The 13,286-nt window shown below is 41.5% G+C and overlaps 1 protein-coding gene across 1 annotated transcript in view; it reads left to right on the top strand.

Annotated features, from left to right (window-relative positions):
- Positions 1-3,920: 3,920 nt before the first annotated feature.
- nalf1a (NALCN channel auxiliary factor 1a) overlaps positions 3,921-13,286 on the top strand; it is a 47,349-nt gene continuing 37,983 nt past the window's right edge. The window contains exon 1 of the mRNA XM_085348407.1: positions 3,921-4,607. Coding sequence (XP_085204533.1) covers positions 3,921-4,607 — 687 coding nt within the window. The remainder of the gene's footprint in view (positions 4,608-13,286) is intronic.

Raw genomic sequence — 13,286 nt, forward strand, 5'->3', positions numbered from 1 at the left:
GGATGGGCCCGTGGCTGGATTGGTAAAGGGCAGAGAGCTCCAGTCCGACTCAGACGCCAGCAAGGTGGAGGTGGAGTACTGGTTTGGGCTGGTATCATCAAAGATGAGCTTGTGGGGCCTTTTCGGGTTGAGGATGGAGTCAAGCTCAACTCCCAGTCCTACTGCCAGTTTCTGGAAGACACCTTCTTCAAGCAGTGGGACAGGAAGAAGTCTGCATCCTTCAAGAAAAACATGATTTTCATGCAGGACAATGCTCCATCACACGCGTCCAAGTACTCCACAGCGTGGCTGGCAAGAAAGGGTATAAAAGAAGAAAAACTAATGACATGGCCTCCTTGTTCACCTGATCTGAACCCCATTGAGAACCTGTGGTCCATCATCAAATGTGAGATTTACAAGGAGGGAAAACAGTACACCTCTCTGAACAGTGTCTGGGAGGCTGTGGTTGCTGCTGCACGCAATGTTGATGGTGAACAGATCAAAACACTGACAGAATCCATGGATGGCAGGCTTTTGGTGTCCTTGCAAAGAAAGGTGGCTATATTGGTCGCTGATTTGTTTTTGTTTTGTTTTTGAATGTCAGAAATGTATATTTGTGAATGTGGAGATGTTATATTGGTTTCACTGGTAAAAATAAATAATTGAAATGGGTATATATTTGTTTTTTGTTAAGTTGCCTAATAATTATGCACAGTAATAGTCACCTGCACACACAGATATCCCCCTAAAATAGCTAAAACTAAAAACAAACTAAAAACTACTTCCACAAACATTCAGCTTTGATATTAATGAGTTTTTTGGGTTCATTGAGAACATGGTTGTTGTTCAATAATAAAATTATTCCTCAAAAATACAACTTGCCTAATAATTCTGCACTCCCTGTATTTTGGCATTGCCCTGTCTTGAAAACTTTTTGGAGCCAAATTTTTACGTGGTTTTCAAACCAATTTAGGAAAAAGGTACCACTTGATGGTACACTGGCTATGGATCATTTGCATCAATCGAATCTTTTTCCTTTTCACAAAAACAGATAGTTAAAACGGGTATGCTGGTGGCAAAGAAACTTATTCTTTTACAGTGGCGGTCTTCTTCGGCCCCGTGTTTTAAAAGGTGGCTTAATGAGATGGTGTCTGTGGCCAGGGGGGAACAGATAAGATTTGATAGAAAGGGGAACCTGGCGAGTTTTTGTACAATTTGGCAGCCATTTCTAGAATTCTTAAAAATTAACTGATCATAATTCATGCCTCACACCCCGCATGAATTTTCTTATTTTATTTTATTTTACTCTTTATTTAGTTAATATTGCTATAATTCTTTTCTTCCTCTTTTTTCTTCTTTTTTTCCATGCTTATAAGTTCACAACTGCTAAATGTAGTAATTGTCCTCAGTTGAATCTGTATAAGCATGATGTGTTTAATTTAAAAGCAAAAAATAAAATAATTTAAAAAAAAGAAGAAAGTTGGCTTACAGGAGAGTAGCTACAAGACAATAGATGAACCACTTGCTTTGATGCTTAATAATGCAAAGCTACTCTAGTGAAGTAGAGCATAAACATACTGAGAACAAAGGCACCAATAAGTCATCGATAAGTTAGAGGTTTAGACAAAAAAGATCAGTTATTAATGTATTCTGAATTAAAAGCTACAACCAAGTTCAGTTAGCTTTTTTCATTATTTGTTTACTGTGTGTTTTAGTAGGCTTTAGAGTTTTTTGTTGGCGGTTTAGCCTTAACCCTTGTATGGTGTTCGGGTCTGTGAGACCCGTGTTCAGTTTTTTTCAAAAGAAAAATTAAACAATTAATTATTTTTTCACGTGTAAATGTGTTGTGTCTTTCCACTCACTCCACTTGATTTATTTATAACATTTTATATAAAAGAAAAACGAGAAGCACATTAATTCATAAATGTGATCTAACAAAGGTAAAGGGAAAAAATTAACCATGTTTGCTGTTCATATGTCTTGTAATTGGGATGAAGTAAACATCTGTTGAGTAATTTAACATAAAATTGTTTGATAGTGTTAATTTGGAAAGCCAAAACTCTAGCGGGTCCACCAGACCCATGAACACTGGCTGAGTAACAAAAATACGAACACCACACAAGGGTTAAGACACATGTCAGCGGGTTCTTGTCAGAGGATAAAAACCACGTGACCAACCTGTCTGAAACGTCCAGTCCAATAAGAAATAAAATCGTTTTCAGAAAAGCTTCTGAACGACTTATAATTGATACAGAACACTCACACATAAAATGCTAAGTCCCTATACTTATATTTATTTAGTTACATTCCTATGAATTTTATGCCCAGCAATATTCTTTTCTTTAAAGAGTTTCATTTCAGAGCTTTAATTCTGAAGTCACACTTCGAATATTTCTGGTGAAATTTTGGCACGGTCTGTTTGACTTGATGCGCCCTTGCACAGAGAGATGCGGCGACTGTGGTGCGCGCGCATAACGTCAGAGCTGAAGATGTTTGGTCAAATCGCGTTAATTAAGTAGCACCATACCGGATGTTAATCGAAATTACCGACAAAATAAAACACATGCTAGGTTTCAACGTTTAAATGTGATATTCTGTATTTGTAATGTACTACTACTAATAATGATAATAATAATAATATGATTGTGCCTTGGTTTGTTAAATAACTTTTCAAATTATTGTGTTATTTTTTTGACTTTCATTATTTTGCTTGAAACATTCTTTTCCTGCTTCATTTCATTTAAATAAAGAGGTTGGGTATTGGTAGTTTAAGATTTTCTGAATAATAATAATGGATTGGATTTATATATTTTACAATTCCACGATTCATTCACTCTCACACACTGGTGTAGGCAAGCTACAGTTGTAGCCACAGCTGCCCTGGGGCAGCCAGACTGACAGAAGCGAGGCTGCCATATCGCGCCATATCGGCCCCTCACCAGTAGGCGGCAGGTGAAGTGTCTTGCCCAAGGACACAACGACCGAAACTGTCCGAGCCGGGGCTCGAACCGGCAACCTTGCGATTACAAGACGAACTGCCAACTCTTGAGCCATGATCGCCCACGATCGAATGTGTGGTTGAAGGCTTCCAGAATAAATTTAAAGTGGATCCAAGGCAGAAGACTTTATTTTTTAAATTAATTTTACTTCTTTATTTCTTGTTTTCATTCATTAATTTATTTATTGTTTGTTTTTTTTTTAAGTTGTGTTGATTTATAAACATTTTTTTTTTAAAAATCAGTAGCCTTAAAAATAAAACAAAAAACCCTCATTTTGGAAGCATCGCGTGTCATGAATGTCTAAAAAGCGGGAAAGCTGTTAAAACGAATCACTAGGAACGACTAAAACGAGCCTTTATTTTGAGCGGCGTGACCGGAAATGCCGCCCGTTATCGTCGCCGCCTTTATCCAGCTTCCAGCAAACACACAGCATCTCTTAGCGAACATGGCGGCAACTTGACAACGGCAGCGAGCTGAGGATGGTGAGGGCTTGAAAAAGAAAAAAAAGAGGTCTGTCACAGGCTGTAGGCCCATCCGCCGACACAAAGGCATACAGCTTCGCCATGTTGGAAGAGGATAGCGCCTTTGTCCCTGCACGACCGAGGCCGGGGGAAACGTAAACGCGTCGGGAAGTGTTTCTAAAAACGGAGTCGAGGCTACGCAGAGGAGCGGAGCGGCGCGGCGCGGAGGAGAGCTCGGGGCGGGCGGGCGGGAGGACAGCGGCTTCACCGGTCAGCCATGGAGGATGCGGCCCGTGGTCGCCAGCGTTTGATTTCCCAACCGACCCACGCTCCTTTTAATGGGAATTACCGCTGATAGCAAAGGCAAGCCGGGACAACCCACCGCCCGACACTTGAGGGGAGGAAAACGCGAAGCTGACCCGACGTCAATGACTGTTGCGGCAGAGGAGCCCCCACGGTGGAGTCGGCCGGTTCCCAAAATATGACCAGGGGTGCTGGGACGTGTTGGCAGCAAGAAGATGACGACGGCTTCCAAATCTGGCTAGAGCCCCCCCGCGACAACCAAAAGCCATTCACCGACTCAGAGAGGGCGCAGAGATGGCGACTGTCCTTGGCATCCCTCTTGTTCTTAACCATCCTCCTCTCTGATCACCTGTGGTTCTGCGCCGAGGCCACGCTGGCCCGGACCCGGGACAAGTTCGCATCCACCCACCCTTTGTCACCTCAGACATACTCAGCACACAGCAGCCTCAGAGGAAACCCAGATGATATTTTTATAGGAAACTCTACCAAACATTTGTGGCGGCTCGAAACTTGCCACCGGGATAGTTTATCTAACGACTGCTTTACTTTCTTGGATGCCGACGAGTTGTGCAGGGGCCTTTCCGACAGAGAGGGGACGCGGGCTGTAAATATGAGCAATTTGTACCTTTCCTTTTGTAACTCCTACTCCCTGCTGGATTTGTTGTACGGCTCGACGAGTCCGGACAATTTGAACTGCAGCCTCGACGCGCTCGGCGACGGCGACGCGAACCGCTGCAGTCTGTGCGTCCAGGCGTACCAGCGCTACGACCAGCACGCCCAGGAGAAATACGAGGACTTTGAGCTCCTCACTCAAAAATACGAGCCGGGGGCATATTCGGTGAGGACGTGCATGGAGCAGTGCAAGGTAGGCTGCAAACAAACAAATAAAACCTGCAAGAAAAGAGAGGAAACAAACAAACAAACAAACAAAAGGGATGGGGTGGGAGGGTGTTGGGGAGAGGGGGGTGATGTGGTGGTGGCCATCTGTTGATTTGGGCCCGGATAGATGCCAGTTTGTGGTCCTCCTCCTCCTCCTCCTCTTGTCGCCATGGAGACGGGTGACAGATTCAAGGAGACTCCCGGCTCCGGGCCTCATGTTCATTCATCTCCTCATCGTGTTTAGGCCCCATGCTAATGTGCAGATGGAGGCCGTGTGTGCGCGCCCCATCCCCACAGTCCTCCCTTTTACAAGCTTGTGCACTTCATAATACCGGAGAACGCATATGGTTAAGTAAGACCACTGGATAATTTAATGCAGTGGTCCAATTTACCCACCCCTCCAAAAACAATGTGTCTGCTCTTTAAATGTACAGGTGCCCTTGTAGCTCACCTGGTTGAGCAGGTGGCTCAGTCCGCTGCTGATCATTGTCTTCTGGTCTCCCTTATTGGCTCCCCCCCCAGGAAATGCACATTTAATTAGTCCTGCGTTTTCTAACAGCCCAGGTTGTCTTTGTCTGTTCTGTTAATCAGTTGAAATCAAAATCGCGTAAGTCTTTGGAACTACACAGCAGTATTTTACTACTTGAAGTCTAGAAGTGCTTTAAATTTCCAGATGCTGCCAGCATGTTTAGCAGCTCATTTGACCAAAAAATTGGAGTAATTATGTACCAGCCATCAAGCAGGGCCAGATCAGACCCTTCCTCGGCCCTTTTTTGGCCACTGTGCCGCATGGTTGACACTCCAATTTTATGGCCTTCTAACAGTTTAATGATCAGGAATGAGGCAGGCACCTTATGCAAACAACTCTAGGATCCCCGTGTGTGTGTTTGTGTGTTGCTGCAGTCTGCCAGGTGTTCACCACCACTGCCCCACTCCATATCAAGAGTGTTTCATTACAGTCAAGAGGTGGTTTCCCTGCCTAATGTGCCGGAAGTCTCCTTCCCGCTGCTGTTTGCTTATCTCCATATCCGCACACACACACACACACACACAAGCAAACGGCCTCGCGTTGGCTCTACTGTTTGATCGTTTAACATCTCCTGACAGAGCACGGCGAGGTTAATGTGGGCTGTAATGGGTGCCCGGTTAAGAGCTGCCTCTGACAGTCAGTCGGTTCAGCACCATGGAGCTGTCCACAGTGCTGAATGGCGCTCCCCAGCTCCATTCACAGAAGCCCTGGCCAATCCCAGATGGCCTCCATTCACCCAACCAGCGGCAGAGACACAAGCACAGGCGTCAAGTGAAAAATCTAACCAGGCCATCTGCCTGCTTATACAGACCCAATGTGTGGCATGCACAGGAGCGGGGCCTAGTTTGGAAAAAGTAGCTAGGATCTAGGGGAAGGAAATGTGAAAAGGCAAACCAAATCCCTTTTGTGTGCATTTGCAGTCAGCAAACTATGATTCACTTTCTTCTTTATGTCTCTGTTCTATTGAATGTCTTAATGCTGGTAAATACAGCAGCCTTTTTTAGGTACGATAATGCATATTGTTGCATATAAACACTCTGATTCTTTGAGTGCAGAAAGGCGTTGGAGGAAGCTGCTCTTGAATTTATCTCCTGCACAACAGTGGATCAGGATTTATTTTCTTTCTTGACAGTTTTGCTGTCAGTGTTTAAAGCCAGGCTCCATATTCAGTCTGCTGTTACATGTCTCTTTATATTTCGAGTATTTGTGGGATCTTGATACATATTTGGATTAGCTACAAAAATACATACAAAAAATGGATCTGATAGATTTTTTTTGCTGAGCAAGACACTTAAAGACACATTGGATAAAAGATACAAGTAGCACAGAGACCGATTCCAAGTCTCAAAGCCTGTATCAGAGGCTAGTATATGACAATATAAGAACAAACTGAATGGATTTATTGTTCTGCTTAGTATTTTTAGCTGGACAAAATTTATGCATTTTTAGTGCACGTGAGGATCAACAAAAGCTACACACAATTGTTTGACAACAAACATCTCGAGGTTAACCACACTGGAATGTGATCCAAGAAAAAAAAAAAGTCAGGTTTCATCATCTGCAGTTAAAACTCTTACAATACTTACAATAAGGGGAACAATGGCAAACGTGCCTAAAAAAACATTAGTACGAAGCTGTTCATTAAAATATATTTGAGCAGTTTGTATAAATAGATGTACAAATGTACAATAAATGCAAACTCGTATACAGAATAACATTCTGACCCTGTGCAGTCAACCGAGTCTATACGAGTGAGCAAAATGCACAATGTTTAAATTGAATGGCATCAAATTTAATCCGTGAAAGGGGCATCCATAAAATGGAAATCCCAGTAGGCGGTTATTATAATAGGCTACAGGAAGCAGCTCAACATTCATTCTTCAATTCTTCAATTTCTAGTGTATGAATCCAAAATGCTCTTCTTTTTAACAGTAATCTGTCTGCATTCCCACCACTTTTAGGAGTAATTGTAACCACTATTTCTATTTCTGTATGTATGTTAGGTAAATGTACCAGGGTACACTGAAAATTTTACAATGTGTGAAAATTTAACCATTCACACATGGGTAATAACTTAGTTATGTAAAATTATACTGTTCTTGACTCTTAACAGCCAGTGGAGTGACTTTTCTACAAAGGATTCAGGTCGAACTTCCAAAGGATGCAAAACTTATGCTCATTACTAAGTGCCCTGCTGCACTGCCTCTTTGTTGATGCCAGCATCAACAGTGAGCGTTACTAGCTAATAGTAGCGTAGAAAGAGTCCACTAACCTGAGTGACAAATGGCTGACTCGCAGCGCCAACAATTGGCTTCAATGTGCTACTGACAGTATCAGTTGCTAAGTTGGGTATCAAGTCTGTGTTAGCAGTCAAGCTAATGTTAGCTACAGGGATGTGCAGAACTAGTTGACTAAGCGACTAATGGTTGCTGTTGTCAGTAGTCGGGACCAGACGTACTAGTCGTTAAATCTAATTGTTAACATTTGAATTGATGCCCAGTCCTAAATGTTATGCAGCCAGCTGCCACCAGATAGAGCACTTAATTTAAGAAACACCATGAATGGATCTTTTTGTCAACAGTATTAGAGATCACAGATACAAGCGGTGAAAATGAGCTTTTTCCGAAGGGTGGATGGGCTCTCCCACAGCGATAGGGTGAGGAGTTCAGTCAATCGGGAGATGCTCAGAGTAGAGCAGAGTAGTCCTCCACATTGAAAGGAGCCAGCTGAGGCTGTTGCCTCCTGACTTTTTGTTTTTTTCAAAAGATATTTCAGTAATACACAAGCATCTTTTGTAGTAATATCTTTTCATATCATATTTAACATCAGCTTATTTTATGTGTTTTTCTTCTTCCCTGTCTGTTTGGAGTATTATGTACAACACTCATAATGGGCCAGTCGCATAGCTCATTATTGAAGAAGTCATATATTAATGGATTCAAATGCCTTTGTTTAAACAGTTTTTGGCATTAAATTATTTTCAAATTGAACGTTATATCTGAATGTTTCTTAGTGTAAGACTAGTCGTTTAGCCTAATTGATTTTTTCAAGTAAAAGATTAGTTGCCAGGATTATCCCTAGTGATCTAATATTAGCTAAAAGAAAGCCAGCTTTATCTACCAAAACCGGTTTGACCTAACCGGCTAAACCCGGCTAAACCAACAGCAACATCAGCAGTGTGTTTCATTCATATAGAATTTTTTTTCTCTCCCGGCTCAGAACCGACTCAGTGCTGTTGTTTTTCAGACTAATGTTAGCTAAAGCTAGTGTGCTTGCTCACATGCAAAAATACTGTCTTGAGTGGACAAAGCTAGCTGTTTTATCCAAACACCCAGGGCTGATCTGGCATCTTGGCTGTCCATTTTCACATTACTTTATGAGTTTAATGTTACTAACCAACCATCACCAGATTTGTGCAGTGTAGATAAGTTACAGCAGACTCACTGTATGTCACTAGCAAAATCATATCTGAGTATAAAGGTTAGTTGACTAGTCTGCCATATTTGCTTCATCAGCCAGGCTGTGGGTGTCATTGATAATACGAGTGTTAAGGAGGTTGTTAGGTCCACGAGTTGGACTAAATGATATCTGGAGAAAATAAGAATGTAGAGTCACAGTGTAAAGGAAAATAAACAGCTGATCTTGCACACTTATGGCAGGAAACTTCAATATTCCAATATTGAAGTTTCCTGCCATAAGTGTGAGACGGCTGTGCGTTTTACTCCAGCCGCCATGTCTGACATTCTTTCTTCTCCCCTGCTGAACTGAAGCCCTGCTCATGATTTCATGTTTTAGCCACTGCCAGTCTTCAGGCCCATTCTTCACACTCACCTCTTGGCATTTGAAGGGAAAACAGTCATTTGGTCAAGCTGCTAATTTCTTTAACAATGACCCTTCTCAGTCACCTTCTAGATTATAGGGTTGCCCGAGTCCTCCGTATGGTACAGAAAGAGCAGCATGACTCAAAGGATAATATCGAGCTCTTGTTGAGTTAATGGCTACCTGCCTCGGAGAAACCTAGCGGTTCAACTTGTGTGCCCGCTCAGATGGAAAAGTGTGAAAACATTAAACAAACAGAGGCCTGAATCACTGTCTGGTGCACGGTTAACAGTGCAGACAGGTACAGCAGGCGTTTGCTGCAGGACAGTCTCTGACATTTCGAGCGAGGATATTTGAGAGTCGCGTTTGTTGTGCAGGAGTGTCTCCAGTGGTCCGCAGGTGGTGCTTTGATTCCTCTCGCCTGAGGTGAAACATCACACAGTAGACACGGCCAGTGTGCTGTTCCTCACAATGGGATCCTCCATCATCGGACTCTGTGAAAACCCACCATTCATCCTGACAGCAGGGCGGGCTTAGAACATACAAACCGGGGCAGATGCACTGAGCAGCGGTATTTTCCAGCTTTTGTTTTTTTCTTTTTTTTTTCATCCCGAGCGTGAACCAACATGTCAGACTCAGTCAGAGTTTTACAGGAAACAGCGAAGCTCTCCAGAAAGCATTTGACTGGAAAATGACTGTTAGCTAACAAAGGCAAGGGGTCACAGTAATTAGGGTGTTCCCTACTCTGGAAGCAGGTGCACGAAACTCACGGTTTGCTATGAGCCTTGTTTTTAAAGTGGTGTTCAGTAAGTTTTGTAAAAGCTGGGAAAATGAGAAGACCGGTTGTCTGTCTCTATGTTAGCCCTGTGAGACTGGCGACCTGTCCAGGGTGTACCCTGTCTCCTTCCCTCCCAGTGCTGGGACACGCTCCAGCCTCCTTGCAACTCGATTCTGGACAGTATTTAAAAGAAATCATGCTATGTTCAGTGAGAGTTGAAACTAGAGATTGACTCTGTGAACTCGTCAGAAAAATCTTTACTGAGGTCACAGTTTGAGGGAGCCAGAGACTCATTGTAACCATAGATCTCTATAAAACCAGACTTCTTATTGAAACCAGAGGAATTCTCAAGAAAGTTCATTTGTGTGGCATATTTTAAATGACCTCAATTGACCAAAGTGCTGTAAAAGCTATTCAGAATGTACACTGTAAATATATATATATATATATATATATATATATATATATATATATATATATATATATTAGGGGTGGGGGAAAAATCGATACTGTGTAGTATCGTGATATTTTGTTTGCTAATAATGTATCGATACAGGGACAGCAGAAATCGATATTTTGTTACAAAAAAGTTTTTGTGGACTGGAACATGCTCCGACTTCAGAGCATGTTGATCCTTTTTCTGAGCAAGAACCCTGACATTCCTTCACTGTCCAAATGTGTTTAACTTTTTTTTTTTGCAGCAATAAACATGACAGTTTACTTATCCATCCATCCATCCATCCATTCGCTACCGCTTATCCTTTTCAGGGTCGCGGGGGGCGCTGGAGCCAATCCCAGCTGTCATAGGGCGAGAGGCGGGGTACACCCTGGACAGGTCGCCAGTCTGTCGCAGGGCTCACAGTTTACTTATTTTAAGACATATTTTATTTTAATTAAGTTTAAAACTTTTTTATTTAATGTAAAATTATATTTTGTTTTAATTTACTTTCAAATTCTTCAGTTGCTGAATGGGCTGCATGGTTTTCATAAATTGCATAGTTCAGAATAGCTATAATTGTACCAGATGGTTGCATTCAGTTAAGTTGGACTAGACTGTAATACAAACCGTTCAGTTTGTCAACAATAAAACTGACTGAAATGAGAGAAAGACTGAGTGTGAGACTTTGATATTAGATAAAATGAATATTGATAAAGTTTACCTTTATGTACAGAATCTGAATATTGCAAAATATTTTTAAAAAATTGCAATAACATCGTATCGTGCGTTAAGTATTGTGATAATATCGTATCGTGGGATGTATGGTGATTCCCACCTCTAATATATATATGTGTGTGTGTATGTATGTATATATATATATATATATATATATATATATATATATATATATATATATATATATTAGATGGGTTTTTAAAAGTGTTTTAAAACGATTAAGAGACTTGGCAGCTCTTATGTGAAAAGATAAGTTGTTCCAAAGATTAGGAGCCACCACCGAAAAGGCTCTCTCGCCTCTGCTTTCAAGCCTGCATCTAGAAAGAGCACAGACCTCGGTGCTACTGCAGGATTGTATGCCTTCAAAAGTTCTGTTAAGTGAGGGAGCGCCAAACTACTGAGATCCTTAAAAACAAGCAATAAAAATTTAAACTGGATCCTGAAATGTACTGGAAGCCAGAGGAAGGAGGCCAGTATAGGTGAGCTGCTGCTTGGAGGTGATAATGACTGGATTATTCTCTCAAAATCATGTGGCACGACGTAGGTAAAGGTAACCTCACTGAGGAGCCTGAACTTGATATAGACTTCTGCAGGAAATCAACGTCTTTCTCAGGAAGTGCACGAGAGGTTATTTGGAAGTTTACAGCTTTACAGCTAAAAGGAGTTTCCCGTTATGTCACAATTACAGTACAGTTTACAGTTAAAGCATAATTCATGCATTAGTTGAAAGAAGCTGAGCTTAACAAGAGAGCTAATCTGTTTATCACACTGTCAAAAATCACAACAAGGTTCCTTGCAACCGGATGACAGCAATCAGCTAAGGGTGTTTCCTCCAAGTTTGTGTTTTGCATTTGTTCAGATTGAGGAATTTCATCTTCAGCCGTCATTCTTACTTTTGATCTTTTAAAAAGATTGCAGGTTAGCAACACTTCTGTATTGGCATTGCTTTAGAGGCTCAGAAGCTCCAAATATCTTTCATGGATTAGAGATATTTCAGGTTCTGGCTTCACCAGTTATGGCCAATTACGTTGTTTGTTTAATCAAATACGGCTGGACCATATCATACTGTTCACGGTAATAATGTTGGGCAATGATAAGAAAATGAAATATCGTGATAGAATATGGGTAAAACGCTCATGCGCAGTGCCTTTGTTTTCATACGCACATGGCGGAAAAAGCATGGCGGCGACGGAGAATGAGAAGGACGGAAGCGGATCGTTGAATGAAACAGATGAACCAGAATTGGTTTGTCAAAATGCTGCAACTACAGTGGTGTGGAACTGGTTTGGCTTTCTTCCGTCAGATACACAACAAAGCACTATTTTTGGTAGAGCATGCTAGCGAGCCGTTGTTATTACCGTGTTTTTCGGAAAATGCGGCACAGTTAAAATCAGTCCTTTGATTTTCTGAAAAATCGACCGTGCCCCTTATAATCCCGAGTGCCTTATTTATGTAATTCTGGTTGTGTTTACTGACCCCGAATCAATTTTATGTGGTAAAAAAATCTGTCAAAAATGTTTTAGTACGACTTTGCTAAGCTACAAAGCCGCACTGCTTGATGGATTGTCGGAGCATTACTGCTACCATAGTCGGGAGCCTCGCGGAGTGATACGTACTGTGCTTCAACATAATATTACCGTATTGTGTGTGTATAACCTCTTTTTAAGTTTTGTGTATATTATACATGGTTAGGATATGCTCAGGATATGATGGCCCATTTCCCCTGGAAATGTCTTTTGGTTAAATTATCAGCAAGGAATTTGCATTTGCACTGTTAAATTTGTATATAGCTTTAATTTACATAAACCAGCTGCTTGTTTAAGTGAAAATACATTGATGGGATTTTTTTGCACTAATAAAGTTGTGAAGTTGTAAAGTATTTTGTCTTGCATCAATTATATCGTCAGTTATATTGTTATCGCAAATTTGCAAATATATATCGTGATAAATATTTTTGGCCATATTGCGCTGCCCTATAATCAAATTTGAATTCTCCTTACAATGTCCTAACAAGCATCATGTTGGATTCAGTAAGACTGCAAACTTGTGTCTGAGCCCATAAACATTTCACTGTAAACATCTATACAACTTTTTGTAATAAGAATGCTGGTTTTAGGCATTTAAGTTTCTTGAAGACGTTTCATCTGAGAAGCTTCTTCAGTTCTAAGAGCAACTGGTAGAGAGTCCCCGATTTTGATCATCTTCCTAATCACACGAGCCAGGTTGTGAAAACAGGTGTAGGTCACAATCAGCCAAGGTTTCGGGTGAACCCATTGTGAAACCTAGCCCCACCCTATCATGTGAGGTCAAATGGCCCAGGATGTGAGTGGGTGTTAAGGTGTCTTGGAAGGGATCTCAAAACTGG

Source organism: Diplotaxodon limnothrissa, linkage group LG23, assembly GCF_057381915.1.
Source record: "Diplotaxodon limnothrissa isolate DT_005_m linkage group LG23, D_limnothrissa_male_GT1.1, whole genome shotgun sequence".
NCBI classification, from domain to species: domain Eukaryota; kingdom Metazoa; phylum Chordata; class Actinopteri; order Cichliformes; family Cichlidae; genus Diplotaxodon; species Diplotaxodon limnothrissa.